Here is a 25222-nt window from a genome sequence, read left to right as displayed (position 1 = left end):
ATACAGAAAAGAGGTCTGTTTTTATTTTTAATCTTTTCCTTCTTTTGCTTCTTGCCATGACCCACCTTAGCAAATAGAATGATATTCTATTTCCTAGTTGCTAATCTGAATCTCTGAGTTGACTGCAGAGCCTATCTCCTGCAGGGGAGCCCACCATACATGAGCTGCCTCCTATTAGAACTTCTGTTTCATCTCATCTCCTTCTTCCTGACAATAATGTTCATCGTCGTCGTGAAGTTTGACTGGCTTTTTGATCCCTGAAAGTTAATTCTTTGGGTTAGTAGAAATTATCCTTTTTCTGTATCTTCAAACTCACTCCGCCTCTAGAATTATCTTGCCTCCAGGAAGCACTCAGGAAACATTAATTCAGGATTTACTTTATGTAAAAATTTCCCCAGACTGGCTGAAACCATTGTTTATTGTCTTGGTTGTATAAATCCTTTATGCTAAAATTTTATATATGTTGGCTGTGGATTTTCTACTTATTGATTCTAGTGAGTGAACTGTTCCACTCAACTGGGTAAGAAACCATATATACCACTTAACAGTGCAATATTGATCTGCTAAGTTTATCTGCTTGCCTCTGTCAATGGCCTCACTTAGTAGTCTCGAGAGAGAAAACCTGGTTTTGGTCTCATAACTTTGGTTGAGCTGATGGTCTCCAATCTCCAAAGTGGGATAAACCAGATTCCTTCACTGTGTTTATGTTGGCCCGCCATGTCTCTTTATGGAGAGAATGGTCCAAATAAAGTGCTTCCTCTGTGTATTTTGACAGGAAACACTACTAATATGCGTTCCTTTTGTTGTGTGCCTTGCTCTTTTCTCCCAGTGTTGTTTAAATATTTTCAGTACAATGACATATTTATTAATCCGCTATTCCCTGCATGGGGCATGAAATGATTGCTTCTTCTGGAAAGCCCTCTTAGAAAAAGTGGTTTCTCCAGTGAGAGTTAATAATATTACCACAATTCATGTAAAAAACGCTGAGACAATCTCTTAAAAATGGGACACATTTATCTAAAACAGCTGGTAAAGAAAGCACGCAGGCCCAGCCAGAGGCAGCGGGGTCAGGGGTCAGGGTTAACACCGATCTCGGTGGAACTTTGAAGCTGACGTTTTACAGATTATATGTGTCTCAGTGCACAGTGGGCATGGCATATAAATTGGACTTAGAGGCCCCTATTTGTTCTCTGCATTTTTATGAGCCCACAGAGCTCTTCTTTGAAGCAGCATACATAGAAAATAAAAACTCATTTTAATGTTGTGGAACTATTTACAATAAATCACATTTACATCCTGACTTGGCCTAAGTGTAAGCACGCGTGCACTCTCCCGCCCTCTCTCACCCAACACACACACACACACACACACACACACACACACACTCACACACTCACATTCACACTTTCATGGAATCTATTTTCCAACTGGGGTCACTTATTTTTTATCTTTATAATATTATAAATCCAGTTTTCTCTTTCTCTTTGCCTTGACTAAGGAATTAGACCAGAGACTTGGCTATATTTAGTACCACAAGGACACCTTTTGTAAGTCACGTGAGATGATTCAGCTAGAATGAGCTACACTTTCCCCCTAGAAAAATCCCCTGATACCATAAAATGCTTGCCATAGCATGGCACTTCAGCACTAGAAGAAAGCATCTGATTTCAAAGAGATTAAGTTCCACTCTGGAACTAATTATATCATTCGTTTTATGGATTTTTTTTTTAAGTTGCTAGGTGTTTTAACTGGAGAAGGCTGGCGACCCAGAGAGAAATGTGTCCTGGCAGAGACTCTGCCATGGGCACTTTAGCCACCTAATTAATTTTCAATAAAAGCTCACAATAGTTAATTTGCTCTCCACCCGATGTAAATCAAACAGAGACAAATAGGTTAAAATTAGAAATGTGTGATGGAAACCATGTTTATCGTCAAAATTACCTTTCACCCTGGAAATAACACAGATTGACAGGGAGAGAAAATGAGACCACACAGGTTTCTTGTTCAAATAGATTCTTAAGTGAATTAAAGATTTATTAAGGGGAAAACTGGACCCCCCCCAATTATCTGGGATCTATGAAATAATGTTATTTTAATATGAGTCTGGTTTAGAAAAAAGGTTACCTGAAAAAAAATCACAGAATTAAGATTTCTCCCCCATTATACCAAGATGCCCCTCAGTTTTTCCCAGGCTTAACATGGTGCAGGGTATAGTAATAAAAATACTATAAAGTTATTAAATTCCCAGGTCTAAATTGGCAGACATACCTACCCAGTGCCACATTCTTTTAGCTCCTTCATTTTAAAACATTACTTTCCAACATCAAATGACCATTTTTACTTTTATGAGAACACAGACATAGATTTCTTATGATTTTATAATGATACTTCAATCCTCCAATTAAAATACCCAGACAATATAGATATCTTTGGCCCAGTCCATAGGACAAATATTATTATTAAGCTTCTCTCCAGGACTTTATATTTGCAAAATATTTTGTGGCCTTTAATCATTTTAAATTGCCTAACTTTGCCCATTTTCTCCATGCCTTGCTGTTATTGCTCAAGCCACCATTTCATTTTAACCCTCCAGCTACTCGTGTGATACCAGGTGAAATAAGCTTAATTTTTCAACATACTGGAATGTTCGCCTCCGAGACTGTTAGCTCTTTTCTTGTCCTTTGCTAAACATGGCAATTTAAACCCCTCCTGGATTCTATTTTTATTTCACTTTTTGCCAAGTTCATGAAGTAAATTTTTCTTTCCCTCTCAATCTGGTTTTTCTTCCTGCCCCAAAGGAACGATGTTGTCACTGTAATGTCTTCTAATGCACTATAAATGCCGTGATGAATTGGAGGCAGGCTGGTTTCTTCTGAGTGGGAGTCCATTATCCTGTCACAGTGTTCCTTTCCTGTAACTTAATTTTTATTGTAACAAATGACTAAGTACCAAAAAATGAAACGATGTGATGGGCCGATCTAAAGTGGCCTTCCTCTGATGGTAAGTGGAGTGGAGTGACAATTGTTTGCAGCTGCTTTCCACTGGGCTCTCTGCTGACATTCACTACCCAAATTGGAGTTACCAAAAGCATTTTCTGGGCGTTTATGGAAGATCTTCATTTACATTGACTGACTAATGATACCTATATAAGTAAAGTGCTTTGCAAAAGAGGTAACGTTAAGACCAAGAGTGGAGGAGACGGATTCACAAACTTAACTGTGCATTAGAGTTGCCTGGAGATCTTGCTAGACTGAAATGCAGGGACCCAGCTCTCATCAAAGGACATACTGACTTAGTCTGCTGAGGCAGACCTAGGAACAAGCATTTTAAACCAGCTTCTCTGCTGATTCTGTGGAAGGAGTTGTTTAGGTTTTACTGTGAAAGACACTTTACCTAGAGCTTCTGGTCAATCAATGTTTTCAATAAATGCCCACTTATACACTTGACCTTTATAACAAGGAACATTTTTTTTCCTCTGCTTAGATTTCTAACTAAGAAACTAAGTTCTTTCAAATAGTTTTCAATTTAAGCCAGGTGCAATAGCCCACACCTGAAATCCTAGATACCCTGGAGGTTGAGGCAGGAAGACCACAAGTTTGAGTCCAGCCTCAGCAATTTAGTAAGGCCCTGCCTCAAAGTAACAAATTAAAAGGGCTAGGGATATGGTTCAGTGGTAGAACCTCCTAGGAGTCTGTCCTCTGTACCACGAAAAAGAAAAAAAAAGTTTCAATTTGAATATGATCTGTTTACTATTTATAACTGGTTAATTTTCTTTTCATTTATTTGATAAATGAATAACCATTGACATGTCAGGAGGATTAAAATTATTCCTCTGTTATAGATACGAGAATTTTAATCTGGAATTCCTAAATCCCCAGAAATTCAATAAGTGTGTCAATGACTAGAGTCCTTTCCTGTATCAGAAGGGTCACAGATTTCACCATCGTCTCAAGTGGGTCTGTGACCTCGGTCCCAGAACAGGGAAAGGACCACTTTCCTGAAAGTGGATAAACTTGATAATCTTAGCTTCATAAATATGAAGATTCCCCCATCGAATAAGTGTTTGGAATGTCTAAATCGTGAACTGATTCCATACCTAAATGACACAACTGATGTTTATAGTTTTATGATAGAAATAAAGCTAATGTCCACCCTTCTAAAAGGTCAGAATGTTGTCTGATATTTGAATTGAATATGTCATCGTGAGATCGCGTCCCAGGAAAAAGCACCTGAACTTCTGTCCTGAGTAACATTTAAGAACAAAGAACAGAATCTCTGGACTTACTTCAAGTGGTTTAAATGGAATCTATTCTGGAGGTAGAGCAGGACTGAATACAATCTAGAAGACCACAAATGTCAGCATAAATCTTTCCATCTATTACACATTTAGTGAGGCCCATTGAGAAAAATAAAACCTATCATATGGTTTCTGGCATCTGAGGCCAGCAGATTTTTGAAATATCCCAGGTTCATCCAAATACAGGTGCACTTGTGAACTCACATGGTGGAATTCTTCAGCCACTGAAATTTCAGTTGGTGAAATTTCAACAAAAATCACAAGAAAACTTTATCAATCCATGTAATCTGTGAGGACAAAGGGGATGGCTTAAAAGAAAAAGTTTGAATGTCGTGGTCTCACAGGCCAGGTGAGAGTGGGAGTTTATTGGGGGAAAGAAAACAATAGGATTGTTAATAAAAGCACAAATCTTTTAATCCATTGACTTTCACAGAATAAAAAAATCTATCCTTTTGGGGTATCATTGTTGATGTTTAGAAAACAATGGAATATACATCAAAGAAATATAAAGTATTCTGGCTATACCTAAGCTTCTGGTAATAAGACAAGATGCTCCTTTAAAGAGAACTCCAAGTATTTCATTCTGATGTCAAACCATGAGGTGTTAAAGGGGTTCATGAGGTCTAAACTCATTGTCAACTAATTATCTTTAAGTTGTTGTCATCAAATTTGAATTGTTATGCCTCTGCCAGCTCTACCACTGCAGGTATGTACCCCTGGAGCCACTGATTCCAAAAAACAACCCAGGAACAACCCAGGATGGCTTACCTAGCTGCTGTTTCATTGGTTAACCAAAACCATTGCTGTCACCAACACACACGTGGATACACACACACACACACACTTGCATGCAAAAAGCTTTTAGGAACTTTCATCTTTTTTTAAAAGGGCAGGGAAAAAAAATCAATAAAGTGGTAGCCTGACCAGCAGTATGGGCTGGCTGAAGCAGCATGGGTGGCTGAGCTGTATGAGAAACAGATGTAAGCTCTTTGGGACTAGGGTAGGCATTTCTCTTTACAACCAAATCAACTAGCCAATGGAAAGCAATTAATGTCCCTACCATCGGTCACCCACCCTTTCCCCCAAAGATTATTGGGTCTGGCTGTTGAGCTCAAGAGCAGAAAGAGGCATCCACCCAGCCAGAAAACACATGATTTAGGCTCGAACTTCACCCAAGTAGTATTCTTAAAAATGATTCATTTTTGTGGTCTGAATCAGCAGGGAAGTGCTTTCTCACTCTTCTGGTTTTGTACCTTTCTACCATCAGACAAGTCTAAATTCATCTGGTGCCATTTACATATATCTGTCTATCTATCTATCTATCTATAAATATAAATATAAATATATAATATATATTATCTTCGTTTTTTTTTTTTTTTATGTGGTGCTGAGGATCAAACCTAGTACCTCACACATGCGAGGCAATTGCTCAACCACTGAGCTACAACCCCATCCATATATATTTTTTAAATTTATTTTGCCTGGCTTCAGACTCCTTTTAAAGTTGGTAAAAAAACAAAACAAAAATGGACCTGATACAAATGGATACTTGTTGGTGTGGTTTCCTAACTGGAGTTAGATGTTATAGAATTAAGGATTTGGAATGATTCAACCACTTTGGAAAACTAGCAGTTTCTCATAAAGATGAACAAACATCTACCCTACAACTCAGCGATTCCACTCCTAGGTATTTATCACCCATGAGAAATAAAATGGTGTCCACAAAAATAATCATAAAAAATACTTATAGCAGGGTTACTCATAATAGCTCAAAACTAAAACCAAACCAAATGTGCATCCAAAAGAGAAAGGAAGGAGAATTAAATTTGCATTCCTATATCAGAATAAAGGACTGAACCATTGGTACCCAGCAACATGGAGAATCTCAAAAACATTATGTTGGTTTTAGGAAGTTGGATATAGAAAAATAGAGGCACTGTGACTCATTTTTAAGAGGTCCACACATGGGCAAAACTAATCGACAGTCAAAGAAGTCAGAAAGCAGGTTCCTGTGGCAGGGGAGTAACTGATTGGGAGGGAGACATACAAACTTTTGGGGGTGATGGAAATATTCTATATCTTGTTTCAAATGATGGTCATGGCTGTGAGTATAATTGATAAACTGCAACAAGCTGACCACTAAGATCTGTACAACTTATTGCATATAAATCATATCCCAAGGTTTTTAAAAATAAGAAAGTTAAGGATTGGGGAAATACAGATGGTGTAATAGGGAATGAAAACTGAGAAAATCAGGAAATAGGGGAAATTGATGATGCCAGGGCGGTTAAGCTAATTAAGAAGGAGAGTATATTTGGATATAGGTAAGAATACCCAGCCAACTATTGAGTGCTTACTAAGGGCCGTGCCCTATGCTAGTCACTTTATTACATGTTATCTCACTTATTCTTCTGTTTTTCTTTGACCTGTCAGTGCACAGAATTGGATTAGTCATATTCCTAGGGTCATGACCCACTGTCCTCATTTTTATGCATGACTAGTTTTGTGTAGTCCATTATTAAGTTTATAATATATACTCAGAAGCCCACTGCCCAAATGTGAACACCTTGACTGTAACCTATTATCTCACTCTCTTCCTCCCACTCTTTCACCTTCTTCCCCAGACATCATCTTGATCCCTGTGTTTATCATTCCTTTTCTTTTGATATATAATTTTGTTAATGCTCTGTGGTCTCATAAACATATAGAATTCCATGTTATCTAGCTTAACTTTATGAAAAAAATGTGCTGTACATAATCGTTGAGGATTTGCTTTTTCCCTTTCACATTATATTGCTAAGATTCATCTGATTTTTTTTGAGTTTCTGTATTATTTAATCATCACTGCAACCCTGAAAAATAGATATTATTGTCTACATTTGTAGAAGATACAGCTGGGGCTCAGAGAATCTAATTAACATGCCCAAGGACACACAGCTAGGAAAGGGCAGAGGCAAGATTCCAAACTGAAGCTTCACCAAGATGCTACCCTGCCTTCTCCATTCATAGTACCTGTCATTTGTAGCCATGTCTATATCTCTATCCATATCCACTGCTATGCCTGTTTATATGCAAACACAAATGTCAGCAGGGACACACATTATAGAAAAGAATCATTCAAGTCCACGTAATAATTTATAGGTGGTAGAGAAATGTAAATGTAAAAGGATTTAGCTCTCTAAAATTCAGAATGTGCAAGCAAAGAATATCTTAGGAAAAGCATTTAAAGACAGAGTAGGGTGCATTTGTGCACATGCACTTTCTGGACAATGTCTCAGAACAGCATCCTTATTTTATTTAATCTCATATGCTAAAAGGGACAATGCACAGGCATTGTTTAACCAAGTCCTTGCCCTGCACCTTATAACTGTGTACCAGAGGCCACAGAAACTGGATCACCCTCTCAGGATGCCATTACAGCCAAACAGAATCTCATTAAAAATCAATTCCTTGGGTCCATAAAGCCAGTTTATTTTATCTTCCTGGAGTGCCTGCTGCTAGCAGTCACACAGTTCCATTGTGTGGCAGTCTTGTCTGTTAAGAACATTGCACAAAAAAAAAAAAAAGCTATTTAAAGATTTCCCATTTTTATGTTAAACTTTATAATTTTACAGTAGTTTAAATTTACAGGGTTTGCTTTGCAAGCTTTGGGTATCTTGTTACCTGTGTTAGAATAGCATGGCCGGTCTGCTAATTGAGTATTTGCCTTTATAAACTGGATATTCTCTCATGTGAATGTACAGATGAATGGAGTAGCAGGGGTTCCAGAGCTAAGAGAGCCTGACTTGGCTGGTTTCAGCAATTTCCCATCTTTTGTGACTTTCTGATGGATGAGTGGTGTCCAGAGTCTTCACGGATAACAACACAAAAATCAGGTTGCAAATTTGCCCTCTGTAGTGATTTTAATCCTGGTACCTCTAAAATACCCTAGAAATCAATATGTATTGACCAAATTTTATAAATGGGGAGTTGAAAGCACATAGAGATTTAGTGACCTGTACAGGTCACACCCTGAATGAGCAACAGAAGTGGAAGAAATTGGAGAGGCTACTCTGGTCCCATCTGGAATCTTTTAACTCCCTCGACCCCCTTCCCATCCCCCTCCCCAGTTTAGGGATTGACTGATCTCAAAGATCTATGACCCTTTGGAATAGTGCCTGGCAATGAAACATAAAGACTTGAATTCCTTAGGTTTTGCCTGTTGGGGTCCATGGCACAGGCTTGGTTTGCATTTTAGAGGAGTCTGTGTTGTTTTCAAGGAGAATAAGAAGACATTGGATGCACTGGGAAGAGTTGGATGCATTGGGCTGGGATTGAAGTACAGACATCCAGTGCTCTGCTCTTAGCACATGTTGTGGAGTAGCATAAGCATGTCATTAAAAAATAAAAGAAAAAGTTGGACGTTGACATTGACATTGGAAAGAATCAAGTCCAATACAAACCTCAGTACATTACCTTTTCCAAATTCTCAGTAGAAAATAACAGGGATATTCTCTGCTGTGAAGTTTTGTAATTTTGAGAATTGCATTTCTTTTCGAGAAACCATCCCTGAAGCACCATTCCCTTGTGTGGAATGCTAACTCTGCAAGATGGAAATTGATGTAAGACTGAATAAGAGGCACTTATTCAAATATGTTTATCCAGCCCTATAACCTTGCTCTCCTTCAAGGAGATTCACAAACACCTTATCACACTCAGAGCTTTGAGAAAACCTGTGGGGGAAGAAATGTTATTTTAATTTGTTTGACCAGGAACTTTTCCCACACTACAGCAAAACGATACATGAAAATGGAAATAATCTGCAGAAGACATTTTGGGGAAATGAGTAATCTTTCAACATTAAATAAATCAAAAAGGTCTTATACCCAGTCCACTGTAAAAACTTCCACCTAAATCCTAAAGTGTAGCATTCTACTACAGGGAAAGAAACCAATGGTTTAGTCTGACCTCTTGGATTTAGAGGAGGGAGCATAGAATGTTAAATAACTCATCTAGATCACAGTGTTAGGCAGTGTCAGAAAATGGACCATCTCCCAGAATCACCACCTCCCAAACCAGTGCAGGTCCATGTCACAATTCTGCCTCTCAGAGCACCTCTAATTATCCCCCAAATTAGGATCATTTAAAAACTTAAAACCAAGTGTTGCCACATGAGTGTATTATAATGTTTGCCCAAGTTGAGATGAGGTTAGAAGACTAAGACCTAGACAGAGCTCCAAATAAGAGCCCCTGGAACTTGAAAAAGAGATGTTCCAGAGATGGAAAGAGTTCTTAAGACTACTAAGGCTTACTAGGTCCACGAAGTATGCAGTGACCAACAGACCCTGACACTGCACAAAGCAAGCAGGCGAGAAAGTGTTCAAAAGCAAGGTGCATTGAGGGTGCAGGGACGGTGGCTTGCATTGCAGGAAGACCTGTACAGAGGCCTTCATGAGACTCCTGACTCACTGGCTTGACTCAGCTCTGACACGTGGGTCTAGAGCAAAGACAGATGGAAACTAGTTTTACGAAAGACCAAAAGAATTCACAAGAATGTGAAACTAAAAATGCCTTTATATGCTTGGGCCCTCTGTAAACCTACTAGTCACCTATTTGTGTGTACATTTTATTCTAATAGAGCTTTAACATTGGCTTAGGAGTCTGTGTACAAAAAAGAAAAAAAAATCGGATTCCCTGGGCTTTGCTGAAATGGAGCTTAGGGTGGGAGATGAAGAGGTGGAGTTGGTTGGTGGGGAACAAGAAACAATTTTTGATGAAAAAACAAAAACCTGATTCCTGGGCAGGGTGGCAGAGGGTGGAGCTGAAGGAAGTCTTCATCCAAGCTGAGTCCAAGTAGACAGGGAGGCTTTTATTTGGAATTTGCCCTCGGCTATGTTTTATCACAGTATGGTTTCCATTCTTGGCTGAGAAGCAAACTTGGGAGGGAACCGAACTGGCTCAGTCTCAGCTCTGACACATTTACAATAATGGAAGACATCTTTTCCCTATAACTTTGAAAAACATGAAAGCAGATATTGGCTCTGAGTATGTCTGATAGGTGAACTTTATTTCCTGTCAACAGAAATAACTTTGATTTATATTTGGTCATCAACTTCACACACTCTCAAACAACTCGTATTGAGAGTGCACAGAGAGAGGTAATACTCAGCAGTGATGTATGCCTGCCCAGCCAAGCTTCCTGGTCCAAAGGAGACCTCAGGGACTGAGAGAGACACTTCAATATTCTCACTCCTCTGACACTCTATCCCCCTGTGCATCCTTCCAGTGAGGTATGTTGCATGGGCTGCAGATGAGCTACGTGTTGGCTTTGATCTATGCCCCCCTCACCTACCCTTCTCATGATCCAGAAGGTTGGTTGGCCTGCATCCAATAATTATAGTGAGATGCTGAGTGCTGAGGGGCTGATCCACACTGGCATCTGGCACATTATTTTATTCTTCTAATATTCAGGTACATCAGAGGAGTGAGAGATTCCATTTTCTTCTCAAAATTGATTGATGGTACAGGGAGCACAAATTGAGTGAATATACCTTTTCAGCTAATTCCATTTTAGGTAGTCTGGTTTTGAATTCAGAAGAATTCTTCCCACTGCCCTGCTAGATACTATATGATTTGTTGAATTTAAGATGCCATCAATCATAAGATATACCTTTACTTTATGTTCCACTAAGAAATAAAAAAATGCTGTGAATTGAAATATGACCTGCTCATTTCTTATGTTTACATGTTTGTACTTTGTTCCTTATCTAAAAGGTTTATTCTCCCCCCAACCCTCCAGAACTGGGGTTTGAACTCAGGAAGTCTCTCCCACAAGCTACACCCCCAGCTCTTTCTATCTGCTATTTATTTATTTATTTATTTATTATTTTGATACCAGAGATTGAACCCAGAGTCGCTTAACCACTGAGCAACATTCCTAGCCTTTATTATTATTATTATTATTATTATTATTATCATTATCATTATTAATTTTGAGACAGGGCTTCATTAAGTTGCTGAGGTTGGCTTTGAACTTGAATCCTCTTGTCTCAGCCTCTCGGCTGCTGGGATTATAGGCATGGGCCACCTTGCCCAGCTGTTATGTATTTATTTATTTATTGCTGTACTGAGGATTGAATCCGAGGCCTTGTACAGCCTTGTGCATGCCAGGAAAACTCTACTATTACACTATATCTCTAGCACCTTATTTTTAAGTTTTGAGACAGGGTCTTACTAAGTTGCTGAGGCTGGCCTCAAACTTGCCTCCTGTTTAAGCTTCCTGAGTCTCTGGGATTATAGTATGAACACTGCACCTGGCTTAAAAGGTTTCTTCTAAATTTATTTAGATAGATTTTTATGTATCGTGCTTGTGCAGTCATGAAAAGGGCAATGTGTGTAAAATAAATGGGCTCAAGTTTTCCAGAAGCTGTTTTTTTCTTTCTTTCTTTCTTTTCTTTTGGTACTGGCAATTGAACCCAGTGGGGGGTTTAACCACTCAGCCACATCTCCTTCTTATTTTTTATTTTGAGACAGGGTCTCACTGAGTTGCTTAGGGCCTTGCTAAATTGCTGAGGCTGGCTTTCAACTTTCAAGCCTCCTGCGTTGGCTTCCAGAGTTGCTGGGATTACAGGTATGTGTCACCAAGTCCATTTAGAGATGGAATGTTCAATGTCCATTTTATTGAACAAAATGCCATCTTTTCCCCAAAACATGATAGTATAGTACAATGACAACTCTATCAAGACTGTTACCTGATTGACAGTGAGCCTGGGAGCCAGCAATTATAAGATGCTATGGATTATAAGAAGCCAAGAATTTGAGACACACCCTGATTTTAGAGATGTTAAAATACAAGGGAAAAAAAAGTGAAACTTAGAATGGAAAAAATATGGTTTGGGTATCAAAGCATGGTACTAGACTCACCTATACAAAATATTTAAATTTCACACACACACACACACACACACACACACACACACACACACATATATATATATATATACAATCTCTTAAAATAAATATTTTACAAAACTTTCTGTTTGTCCAATTAAATATCAACCTTGGAAAAGTATGCAAAGTGCAAAATCATCCACATGTGAAGCATTTTGCTTAGATTGACTGTTTCAATAAAAGCAATTCACAGACTTCCAGGTGAGCAAACTTATTTTGCTTCTAGAGTCTCAAGACTTTCTTTGCAAAATGAGTGGCTGTTGGCAGGGTTTATCACTCAGTCCATCAAGCTGTGAAGCAATTTTATATAGTTCCTGGGAAAGGCACCTGCTGATATTTATCAGTCTTTCATTTTTAAAAAATTCAATTCTTTTTTTTTTTGTACTGGGGCTTGAACCCAGTGGTGCTTAACCACTGAGCCATATACCCAGTCCTTTTATGGTTTTGTAGTTTTAATTTTGAGACAGGATTTCACTAACTTGTGATCCTCCTGCCTCAGCCTCCCAAGTCACTGAGATTACAGGTGTATGCCACCATACCCCCCAAGATGCAATTTCTAACATAAAAAGACATATATGTGCCTATTTTGCAAAGATACTTGGTGAAAAGAAGAATATTATCAGTTCTTTTCTCTTTTTTTTTGTTCCTATGCTTGCAACAAATTGAATGACCTATACTTTTCCAACATTAGAGTCAAGAGTATTTTCTTTATGACATAGCTCTAAAACTAACACATTTTTTTTGAAAAAAGTTTTTATGGGGGGAAAAACAAAATTAGCAATAACCACTAGAATCATACTGAAAAATATTATATATTTGAATAAAAATTAAAGATAAACATGCCAGTTTCTCATTCAATTGTTTAATTGGAATGTGTTAAAACTCACAGAATTATTATCCAATTCATATTTTATTACTCTTAGGAACTTTAATATTTCACATATTTCACACACACAATCTCTTAAAATCAGACTTTTTTCTTTCCACTTGGATTAGATCCCATGGTAGTTAAATATTAAAGATTCTGTCTCTGTCCAGAAGAGGGCAGTAGCGCACATCAGTATTTAATTACGGATTGGAACTGCAGCAACCTGCAAAACAAACACTGCGTTCGGTCTCTGCAGTCAAGCTTAGGTCACAGTCCTTCGCAGGGTCAGCGAGACCCCGATGAAGTGACTTCAGGGGACCAGCTGGCATCATTGAAGTTTTCTCTTCCTAGCCTTGTGGAATGTTCTCTTCCAAACCTGAGGCATGCGGGTGCAACAAAAATGTGAGGTCCTAGGACATGCAAAGGAATTAGATTTCCTTCTGCTTTCTGCTCTGATGAAAGACAATAAGGAGATGTCGAGGTGTCGGTCCTCTGGCGGCATCCTATAACACAAAAGCCACCTCTCCACGCTAGTGCTGGCTGGAGTTTTGCTTTCTTCAGATGGTGTTTGCACCAACCTGGTATGCCAGCCCCACCGGAATTTCAAGGGACTGGCCAGCAGGCGTGTCTTTGTTCCTTTTAACTTTGAATTAAAATGAAGTGCATTGGGCAGTAGTCTACCTAATGTCATTTTTATTATTAAATTCAAAAAACATGGTAAATTAAAAAATTCCCAATCTCCTCAACGAGGTAACGAATGCTTAAGAATGAGTTATTGTAACTTTGTGGGTAAATTTAGTCTATAATAGTACTGGAAACAGTACAGAAATGAGAAATTAAACTTGTAATGAAATGTAGTCTCAGAACCCCACCACAGATTGTAACAGAGGAAAATGTCCAGGCTGTTAGTATTTTTTCAGTACTAGTAGTGCTGCATATAATATATGGATATATTAATATATTTTAAAATAATAGCAAAACAGATACCACTGTATCCACCTCCCAGCTTAAGAAATAGAATACTATTATGTCCTCCTCTCTCAGAGATTACCATACTCCTAAATGACAGCTTTCCTGTGTTTTTCCTTATGGATCTGTTCTGTTCCATTGGCCTAGTTGTCTATCCTTGCATAAAAATCACTCTGTCCAAAAGCCTTATAGGAATTCTTCCTTTGGGGTAGGTCAAGAGAGGATCCATTGCACCTCTGAGCTCCCCAACCCCCATTTTTTTTCCACAACCATCTAGACTGTTCTTGTTCTTTCATAGGATTAGTCTTGACAATTCATAGTTAACATGATTAGCTTGCCCCTCAGCCAGGGGACCTGGTTGGAATGCCTGCCTTCAGCTACTTTCTGTGCAGCCTTGGGCTAGTTATTTAATCTCTCTGAGCCTCAGCTTCCTCCTCTGTGAAATGCAGATAATAATAGGACCTACTTCTTAGATTTGTTGTGAGGATTACAATGTGATAATGTAGGCAACATGCTTAGAAGGTTGCCTGCAAAAGTGCCTGACAAACCTCAGCTATTTCCATTGTCTCCCCTGACTCTGAATACCCGGGAGGTTTCTGGAGTCTTATTTCCCTCAACTGGAATCCCAGCCTTCTCCCCCACAAGCTCTGTAACCTTGGACCAGATTCTCTCCAAACCTATTTCTGCATTTGCAAAATGGGAATACTATTCAGGTTGTTGTAAAGAGGAAGTGTGAAAACCAAGGGAAATCGCTTAGTCTGGCATGTGGTAAGTGCTCAACAATTTTATATAAGCATTTTAACTAGATTTGATTTTAAAAGTGGATTGCATCTTAATGCTAAAACTGTTTCTACATTTCCTAGTATCTACAAAAACATTTTTTCTGGAGCCCCTGGAAAAGAATGCTGGGGGAATGAGGGATTTGTAAAAGTACTCTGTGATCTTTCAACTTTTCTTTGTTTTCGTGTTTTTGAGGTTCAGGGAACTCAGGAGGAGAGGCTATTCCTTTTTCAGGGCCACACTCTCCTTCCTGATTTCTTTCTCTGCTTCCACAGCCTGCTTGGCTGGCTTAGGGAAGACTATGCAAAGCCATTTCTTAACTTGTTTTCCAGAATCAGAGGAAAGTTTAACATAACAGAATTTTATAGCTCCTGCCCAGGAACATATATTACTCTAAAAAAAATAGAAATACCTTTCCCTTATCATGCATTATTCTTTTACATGTACAATTTTCCTGACGTATTGAAGCAATATTCCATGGTTTGCTATGACTTGGAGGTTTATGGTCCTTCTGTGGCAGATCAGACTAAACATAATTCATTCATAGCTACTTAGTGCTCAGGGAAATAAACCCCTGAACTTAAATAACTATGGTGTGACCTCTGTAAAATATTATTTATGGTTTTAAAACTACTATTATGTAGACATCAAGATGTGCCAAATGTTATAAACCAAACACCAGCCAGCAAATGGGACAACTGCTATTCCATCCACTTTTGCCTTTCTTTGTAGTTATTTCTCTACAATGGTATTTTTGTTTAAATGGATCCTGGGGTAATTACCCAGCAGTGGAAAGCAATGTTCATTTACATTTTATAGAATAGTACAGTGCTCCTCTATAAAGAAGCACCACAAAAATGTAAACATTCCATTAACATACTACAGTTTAATAGGAAAGACATTGATTACCTTTGAGCATAAAGTAACTATCCCCACTATCAATGGACTAATGTAATCCATCTGCTATTCATTTCTGCAAATTAGTTTATGGAGGAAACCATGATTGTACATTTAGTTATCCAGATGGAAACTCTAAGCTTAGTGTTTCCGTGCTGTTAAGAATATATGAACATTCCCAGCAGTCCATATTCTAAAATTTTCAAACATTTAGAGTGCCATCTCTACTTCTTGTATGCTTCCAGAATTTTTTCCTATGCAATGAACTATACTGTGAAAAACAAGATTTTCAGTGGTAGGGAAGTAAGAGAATCATCAGTTTCCTAATTGTCTTTCAATAAATGTTTGAGGATTGACCATGCATCAGTCATGGCACTCAGTACTGGCAATAATAAAAATGAATGAGAAAGAAAAATCTCAGATCCTGAAGAATTCACAGTCTGAATATGGAGATGGTTATATAGATAATCAATTTGGCAGAGTGGTAAGTGCTTTAAGAGAGGAATAAAATAAGTACTGGGGAGGACTAGGCTAAGGACAGGAAATAGAAGAGGCTGAAGACAGGATGTAAAAGAGACAAGAAGGTTTTGCAGAGGGATGTCACAGAGGATGTGAGCATTGAGCCAAGCCTCAAGAAAGAATGAATGAGGGCTGGGGATGTGGCTCAAGCGGTAGCACAGTCGCCTGGCATGCGTGCAGCCTGGGTTCTATCCTCAGCACCATATGCAAACAAAGATGTTGTGTCCGCTGAAAACTAAAAAAATAAATCTTAAAAAAAAATTCTCTCTCTCTCTCTCTCTCTAAAAAAAAAAAAAAAAAAGAAAGAAAAAAGAAAAATTGTTGACCTTTTTTTTTTTAAAAAAAAAGAAAGAATGAATGAGTAGAATTGAGTGGTCAGGTGAATGGGCAAGACCAGTGCAAGCAAGGACATGAGGAGACATTGTGTTCTGGTCTTATCTAGTTATTTAATGTGGCTAGAATTTGGTGGGGTGTTAAAGAAAAAATGCATGAAGATTTGGAAAAAGACCATGCTTCCTGCTCAGGAGTCTAGACTTCCTCCTGTAGGCTGAACATAGACATAAGTAATTTTAAGTAGAGGGGTACCATGGTGAGGTTTGTGTTTTGGTAGTTCATTGTAGCTGTGATTAGAGAATCAACTGGAACCCAGTTAAGAGGCTCCTCCAACCTTCGAATGAGAAATAACAAAGCCCTGGGCCAGAAGAGTGATTAAGAGGAACTTGATTAAAAGTGTTTTGGAATGTTGAAGCAACAGAACGTCAAAACAGTTGGATGCAGGAAGAAACAGAGGAAGGAGTCAGTCAGGCATTTCAGGTTTTTGGCTTGAGTGATTCCGGGGAAGGAGGAGTCATTTTAAGCATCTGGTACCATACTTGGAAGGATGGATTTGGAGGAGAGGCCATTGAGATTAGTACTGACTTCCAAGAATATGTGGTGTCTGCAGGACATTCAAATGTGTCCAAGAGGTGGTTGGAAAATGTGAATCTATTTATTTATTTTATTTATTTGTTTATTTATTTATTTATTTATTTTTAAAGAGAGAGAGTGTGAGGAGAGAGAGAGAGAGAGAGAGAGAGAGAGAGAGAGAGAGAGAGAGAGAGAATTTTTTTTTTTTTTTTTTTTAGTTTTTGGCAGACACAACATCTTTGTTTGTATGTGGTACTGAGGATGGAACCCAGGCTGCACACATGCCAGGCCAGCACGCTGCCACTTCAGCCATATCTCCAGCCCAGAAAATGTGAATTTAAAGAGACAATAGGGCTGGAGACAAGAAGAATTGCCACTTATTATGTATATTCAATAATGTTTTTAAAGATTCATAAAAATGAGTACATGAGCTAATTTGCTCCATTAAGAAACATTTGAGAAATACCAAAGTTCAGTTGTTAGAAAAAATTATGTTGAAATAACACATAAGTCTTAATCCTCAAAGACTTGTAGGAAAAAAGGAGAAAGGAAAAGAATATTTTACATTCTATCACTTAATATGAAGAGGAAATGTTGCATCTCCCATATTGGGTGTTTTATCAAAAATGGGAAATGTGGGGCTGGGGCTGGGGCTCAGCGGTAGCACACTTGCCTGGCATGTGTGAGGCATGGGGTTCAATTCTCAGCACCACATATAAATAAATAAAATAAAGGTCTATCAACAACTAAACAATATATTAAAAATATTTTTTTAAAAGGGAAATGTGTTTTTACTTACTAAAATCATAACAAAAAAACCAATCCAGTCTTCCTTTAAAAATACTCAAGTGTTTCTTTTCAAGGACACACTGCTTCATCCAGAAGTTAAGCTTTTGGTTGGTTTTTAGAATACTACATATTTTTATGGTATTTTGAATAAAGCTGAGCAAAATAGGAAGGAATCTCTTTCTACCTCATTTTCTGGTCTTGAGGACTGTCTAAAACTCATGAGTTTTGATGGATAAGATTAATGAGACCACATAGTGTTAAGCACCTTGGACTTTCTGAACAAAGGGCTTTTAGAAGAACAAAGTATCATTATTAATGACACATCATTTACAGTTTTCATCAGTAATGTAAGGTTTCATCCACTTTAATGGGAACTTAGTTAAGAGATCCATGTGGAGGGCAAGTCTATTAGCTAAGGTTCTTGACAGTAATACCTTTTGCTTCTAAGGAAAAAGATAAATCACACTCAAATTGATCAAAAAGACAAGCTGAGGGGTTCAGAAGGAGGTGAGCCACTATCCACTTACAGAATTTCTGAAAGCCTTTTCATCAGAGTCCAGCTGGTGAGCCCTGCCCTCCGGGATGGGTTTCCTTAGCAGGCTATCCCTCACCTTCTAGGTACCCTTCGGCCTAGAAAAATGCCTTATGCATCTTCCCCTTTTATTCTTCCTCTCCTTTCCCTCTAGAGCCTCTAAACTGTCTAAACTGCCTATGTTTGATTCTATCACCTCAGGACTTTTCTCTGTCCTATGTGAGCTGGGACAGCCAGGTACCTTTTTTTTGGGGGGCGGAGGGTACTGGGAATTGAACTCAGAGGTGCTTAATCACTGAGCTATACCCCCAGCCCCTTATTTATTTATTTAGTGTGAGACAGGGGTCTTGCTAAGTTGCTTAGGGCCATGCTAAATTCCTAAGGCTGACTTTGAACCTGTGATCCTCCTGCCTTGGCCTCCTGAGCTGTTAGGATTACAGGCCTGCACCATTGCACCTGGCCAGGTACTTTAAATAAAGGAATGCTGGCCTGGTCCAATGACCTAATTGACATGAGGATTACTAATAATGGCCCTTCTAACACAAGGTGGCGAAGCAGCAGGGAAATATTTTTTCCTGAATACACATTTTTATCAGGAAAATCATGGAGGACACCTGTACACATAGCATCAATAATTATAAAATTGTTAGAAATTTTGCAAATTCTTTATAAAGTGCTGCTGTCATGTCAGATCTCTTTGGGACCTTAATGTGTTTCAGTCAGATTTGCTAATACCTTTTTAATGACTCTTTAAAAACAATCCTGTTTTTGTTGGAAGGGAAATAAGAGAAGTCTCCTAGAGAAAATAATAAAGTTAATTTTTAAAAATCACCATCCAAAATTAACTAAATTTTTATGTAAAGAAAAAATATAATAAACTTGGGGTGCAAAGAAATGTCCAATAAAAATAAGAGAGAATTTATTTTTATCATATTAACTGATGACTTGTTCCCAAGGGTTTATGTGAAACTGGTTGATGACATTGTAGCTCTATCAACAAACCTCTCTTGAGAAGTTATTAGAGCTATCCAAGATTATTGAGGTCACCAATGACCGGAAGAGGGCAAACTGAAAAGTGAGTGTATGTCCATATATACACATATATGGATATGTGTGTGTGTATGTGTGTGTGTGTGTGTGGTATTTGCTGATATTTATTTATTTATTTATACTGAGGCTTAAAACCAGGGCCTCACATGCTAGGGAAGTGCTCTACCAGTAAGCTCCATCCTCAGGCCTTTTAAAAACATTTTTATTTTAACACAGGGTCTCAGTAAGTTGCTGAGGCTAGCCTATAACTTGTGATCATCCTGCTTCAGTCTCCCAAATTGCTGAAAGTACAGGAGTATATCACTGTACCAGCCTGTCTTTGATTTCTAACAATTGTGTAGCCTGCAAATTGTTTAGTTGATTTGATTCTGTTTTGGGATTTCTCACTGACTACTTTACTCTCTTCTACTTGTACTTTTATTTTACAAGGTAGGTCAAAGCTCATCTCCAGTCCAATGGTGAAGTTCACTCTTTCCTAACCCGTTCTTAGAAAACATACCTGTAGCTAGGGAATGTTTACTGGGCAACATGGAAATTCAATCCCAATCAGAGCCCTGAAGTACCAGACAAAATGCTACACAGTACAGAGATAACTGCATTTCTAAAAATTATTTATTTACTTATTTTGTAGTGCTGGGGATGAATCCCAGGGCTTCATGAGTGCTAGACAGGTACTCTAGCACTGAGTAATAGCCCCAACCCTCTAGACTGTTGTACTCTTAAAGTTTCTGCTGCTTTGTAGTCCCAAATACATAAAAAAACAATTGCATTTCATGATTTGAGTAAAATGTAGAAGCAAGACTATTATCGCATTCTTTAATAACTTCTAATACTAAAACTTTTAAAATGTCACTCACATCTGAGGTGGTCATGGCTCAGTAGTAGAGTGCTTGCTTAGCACGCACAAAGCCCTGGGTTCAATCCTCAGCACCACATAAAAATAAATAAAATAAAGGTATTGTATTAAACTATAACTAAGAAATAAATATTTTTTAAAAATGCAAATCACATCTATCAAATTCAAATAATCATTGAGAATCATCTAATTTATGTACATGATATTGATATAAGTCAAATTCTATTTTAGGACCTTAACAATGAAAGATTGAGTTCACTTGGAACTTTATTCTGAAAGATGATTTTCTTGCTGCAATATAAATCCAATATTAACAAGTGGGGAAAATGGTTGGTACTGTGTGTACCTTTAAGATCATAGTTCAACAGAAATAAGCAAACTTGATAACAAAGGAAAGACAAACATAACCTTTATTCTCTTTCAAAAACCCAGAAAATAGGGCATGGAATTATACTCATTAACATTAATCAGAATATCTTAAGTTTTGTGCTCTAATTTAAACCTGTATAGTAATAGACTATTCTAAAAAGCAAAATACATGTTTTCTCTCAACTACCTGGCAGAAAAAAATTGTAAATTCTCTTATCCAACATAGCGGAGGACTGGGTTAGGGAACTGCTCAAATATTCATAATAAATAAAAATTACTAGAAGAACACATTTTCACAGCCTAAAATCACAATAATTGATTTGACAATCAAAGTGTGTCACATTCAGAAGGTGGGAAGCGAACACATTGGAATTACTGAAGCATTTCTTGTATATATATAAAAATAATGGGACAGAATATCCAAGGCAGATATCAATGACATACATGCATGCTGTCCATCCATCAGTAATTGACAAAGAACTAGAAGAGTATGATAAAAACAATGTAAACTATTTAATACAATTCAATATTTGACTACTAAAAACAATACATTCTTCAAGATCTTGTATTGTCTTGAAGGAATCAGAACAGTACTGGCTGGAGAATAGCTGTATATTACATCCAAGCATGCCCTGGAGAGTTCTGATAAATGCCAAATAACTATTTGCTCTCAGCAAATAAAACCTTTAATGATATATCACTTTTGCCAGTTTAAGTTGTTTTGCCATAAAAATTTTAAATAAAAATATGCTACTTTTTAAAATAAATTTAAACATATTGGTTTATTCTAGTTAATCAATAGTCAACAGAATGATTTTAGCATGATCTCAAAGGTTCAAATTAATCCTAAGATTCTAGTTTACGTATAAGATTTTTTCTTCAACATTCTATCCAAACATGATTATTAGAAACAAAAGTTCCATTTGAGAAAATAAATTTAGCATTTTCTAGAGATAGTAATTTTGTTCATTCATTCCATAAACCGAGAGCTTCCACTGTTTACAAGAGTGCTAGACCAAACTTGAACATTTTGAGTGTCACTGCTCCTGGCAACAAATTACTTCCTGAAAAACTGAACTCAGGTGACCGCTTTAGGCCCAACTAGTTCAGTGTGATGACCCCCATATTAGAGGGAATTGAGGAATCTTCTGAGGATCTTGTTAAAAGGCAGCGTCAAGGGAGGGGATCAATCTAGTCTTACTGTGTTGGAATGTCTGGGGTTGGAGCCTCCTAATCTACGTACATTTATAACATGTATGTTCTCCCTACCCCTCCTTGCCTCTGCAGGATATAAGTGGGCCCCACTCTCTATCCCACCTTACAGCCGTCCCCGATCCCTTGCCAAAAAAAAAAAGAAAAAGAAAGAAAGAAAGAAAAAGAAACCACCTGTACTGTAGTGGCAAAAGCTCCGGACTGACGCAACTCAGGAGCCAGTTGTTGGCTGCCTGCTCTTAATGATTTATTTAACACCGCTAGATCTCATCCCTTGGTCTGATAGAGGTTGACAAGGAGTGTCTGAGGTTCTTTCCACTCTGGAATGCTACAGAATTTAAGAACCTGAACTGTCAGCTGAGTAAATAATGAAGGAGTATTTGCACTCTGCAGCCCAAACACCCCAGCAGGAATCTGGCAGCCCCTGGGGAAAAAAGGGTTAATTCCTTTGTCTGCGCCGCTCATCCACAACAGGTGGCAAGGTGAGATGAGCTTGAGATTGGGCCAAAAGCAGCCCACAAGACTTTTGGCAAGAAGCAGGAGAGGTTTTTGAAAGGAGGCTTCACTCGTCGTCCTCCTCCTCCTCATTCTGGTCCTGATAGCGAATGTAGACCACCAGCATGACAAAACCCATGAGGATGCAGAGGGAGCCGACCACCAGATAGGCGATACCCAGGAAAGGATTCTTGCCACCCATCCACGAGATATTGCTGAAGATGATGAGCTTGTGGCCGCCGAAGATGCGCACCGGGTAGTTGTAAGTGATGTTGACACGGTAGGCGCCCCGGGGCAGCCCTGCGGTGTAGTTGCCCTGGCGGATGCGCGCGTACAGCTTGCGGAACGTGGGCAGCGCCGCGGTGCGCATCCACACCACGAAGTCCTGGTTGATGAAGCCGGTGTTGTTGGGGTCAGGGCTGAGCTCGTACACCGGCCGGTGCCAGTTGGGCGGGGGCGCCGTGCCGCGAAAGGCCAGCGCCAGGCTGCCATTCACCAGCGGCGGGTTGTGGAACTTGACGTGGTAGTCGGTCCACCAGGCGATGGCGGCGCGATCGAGTGGCACCTCGACGTAGGGCCCGCCTGGCCGGCGCTGGTGCCACAGCGAGAAGGAGTCATTGAAGAGGCTGTTGGCGATGGCGCCGCAGGGCGCGATGGGCAGGCCGGTCGCGCTGAACTGGTAGGGGGCGCACTCGTTGACCGGGTTGTGCAACGCGCTCTGCAGCCCGCTCAGCTGCGCGTCGTCGCGGGACACGCCATAGCGGCGGTTGTTCTGGTAGAAGTTGGTCAGCTCGTAGTAGAGGTAGACGGGGCCCGGGAAGAGCTCGGGCAGCGAGAAGTACCAGGCGCACGAGCAATTAGGCGGCGGCGCGCGGCCCTGGCCTTCGGCAGCGCACACAGAGCAGTTGCCGGTGCCTGGGTCGCCCGTGTAGTCGTACTCGAGCTCCTTGATGCCGTTGGAAGAGTAGTAGAGGCCCAGGCCCAGGCCGATGAAGGCCAGGCCTGCGCAAAAGAAGAGCGGTAGCGTGATGCTGGCGGACAGCAGCGGCTGCCAGGCGGGGAGGCGCTGCTGCGTGAACGCGGTGTTGTCCGGCTGGTGGGCGCCCCGGGCCGTGGCGCTCCAGGTCATGGCGGCCGCGCAGGGAGCGACGAACCGACCGGAGAAGGGTCGCTCTGGAGGGGCCAGCCGCGGGACTCCTCCCTCTCGGCGCTGGGCTAGCCCGAGGGCTACTGCCCGATCCGGTTTCCCGCCTGCTCAGGTGAGTTTTGGCTTTGGCCCCGCCTCTGTCAGACTCACCCAGGTGAGACTGAGTTCCAGGTTCCAGGACCAGACCTCTCAGTTCCGCCGCACCCCAGGTGCTCCGGGCCCGCTCCGCCCCAGCGGGCCACCGGGAACCGCGCCCCGCCCCTTCCGAGGTGAGCGGGCGGGCGTTCCTCACCTCACCTGGCTGGCCCAGGCTCGCGTTTCCTCTCCGTCGAGCTTTATCCCGGCGCCTGCTTCTCCTCTCTGGGAGGTGAGTGGCGGCCTCAGGCTGCTTCTGGGTGGTTCATACCTTGCTTAGGTATCACCTTCCCTTCCGCATTTCAGGTTGACTGCAAGTCCTGAGCCAGTTTTCCGGAAATCACATGCGCATCAGCCTCGGGCAGAAAGTTGCACTGAAAGATTGCACCGTGGTGCCTGAGGGTGGAAGATCTCAGGTTGTAATCCCTTTATATTTGGAGGAGGGGTGTCTGTAGATCCTTATGTCTTTGTAGGTTAACTTACCGACCCCCTTTCACTCAGTTTCCAGCCACAAATTGTAGAGCCCAGGGAATTAAGCTATGGCAAATCTGTTTCACATTCAACGCCTGCATTCAAATTCTAGTTTTTTTTTTTTTTTTTTTTTTTTGAGGGAAAATGATTTTCTGGCCAGATGCCCCAATCTGGCTGTGTAACTAGGAAAGGTGGAAAGTTCTCTAAAAATAAAATGACCCTTGAAAAAGACTGGAGAGGTTCACAGCCTTTAAATATCTTTCTAGCTGGTGGAAAAACCACCAGGGAGAAAAATGAGCAGGACCACATGTGATTTCTTTTTCTTTTCAGATTATTTGCCTGACTGGAGAAAGGCCTGATCCAAGGTTCTAGGGGACCTAGCTACTATCCACAGTCAAGGACGTTTGGAATGTTTGGCCTAAGAAGGAACTAACTACAAGGATTTATGGGTATATAAGAACTCCAATTAACTCTGAGGCTTGCCTGGGATTTTGGCTTTTGTGTCTAGGTTGGTACAACATACACTTGGGGGTCAGGGGCCATTTCATTTTGTGTTACATCTTTCCATCTTTCCTAGGTAGTGAAGTGTTCATACTTCTCCTCTAATCCATAAAATTCAAATAACTTAAATGTTTTCTCTATAGTACTTCCATAACTAGCATAATAAATTGCATTCAGGAATCAGTCAAAATCCATTGAAACTTGGAAAGTTAAAATCTTCATTAAACAATAGGATTTTTTTTTTAAATGCATCTTCCCAGTGCTGGACAATGCAGAAGACAGAAGAGAATTAGACTGAAAAGGATCCTGGACCTCAAAGCATTTGCAGTCTGATAATATATAAATAATATAAGTATATATTGCTTAGGAGTGAGAAACAATCAAAGTAGCCAATAGCCAGTGTATAATCAAAGTATATAGCCAAATTGTGCTTTACATGAGTCACACTAAAATTAAAAACTAGTATCATTTTAATAATGGAAAATTGATTCTGTTTTGTT

At 39.7% G+C, this 25222-nt stretch overlaps 1 protein-coding gene across 1 annotated transcript; it reads right to left on the bottom strand.

The window, feature by feature from the left end:
* Window positions 1-22535: 22535 nt before the first annotated feature.
* Tmem30b (transmembrane protein 30B) lies at window positions 22536-23708 on the bottom strand. Its single transcript, XM_026385204.2, has one exon. It carries the CDS (start codon window positions 23595-23597, stop codon window positions 22536-22538), a length of 1062 nt encoding a protein of 353 aa, XP_026240989.1. The 5' UTR covers window positions 23598-23708.
* Between the last annotated feature and the right edge of the window lie 1514 nt (window positions 23709-25222).

This window comes from Urocitellus parryii, chromosome 6 (genome assembly GCF_045843805.1).
Source record: "Urocitellus parryii isolate mUroPar1 chromosome 6, mUroPar1.hap1, whole genome shotgun sequence".
Taxonomy (NCBI): Eukaryota; Metazoa; Chordata; class Mammalia; order Rodentia; family Sciuridae; genus Urocitellus; species Urocitellus parryii.
Note: the sequence above shows the minus strand (reverse complement) of the source record. Positions and strands in the feature narration are given on the sequence as shown.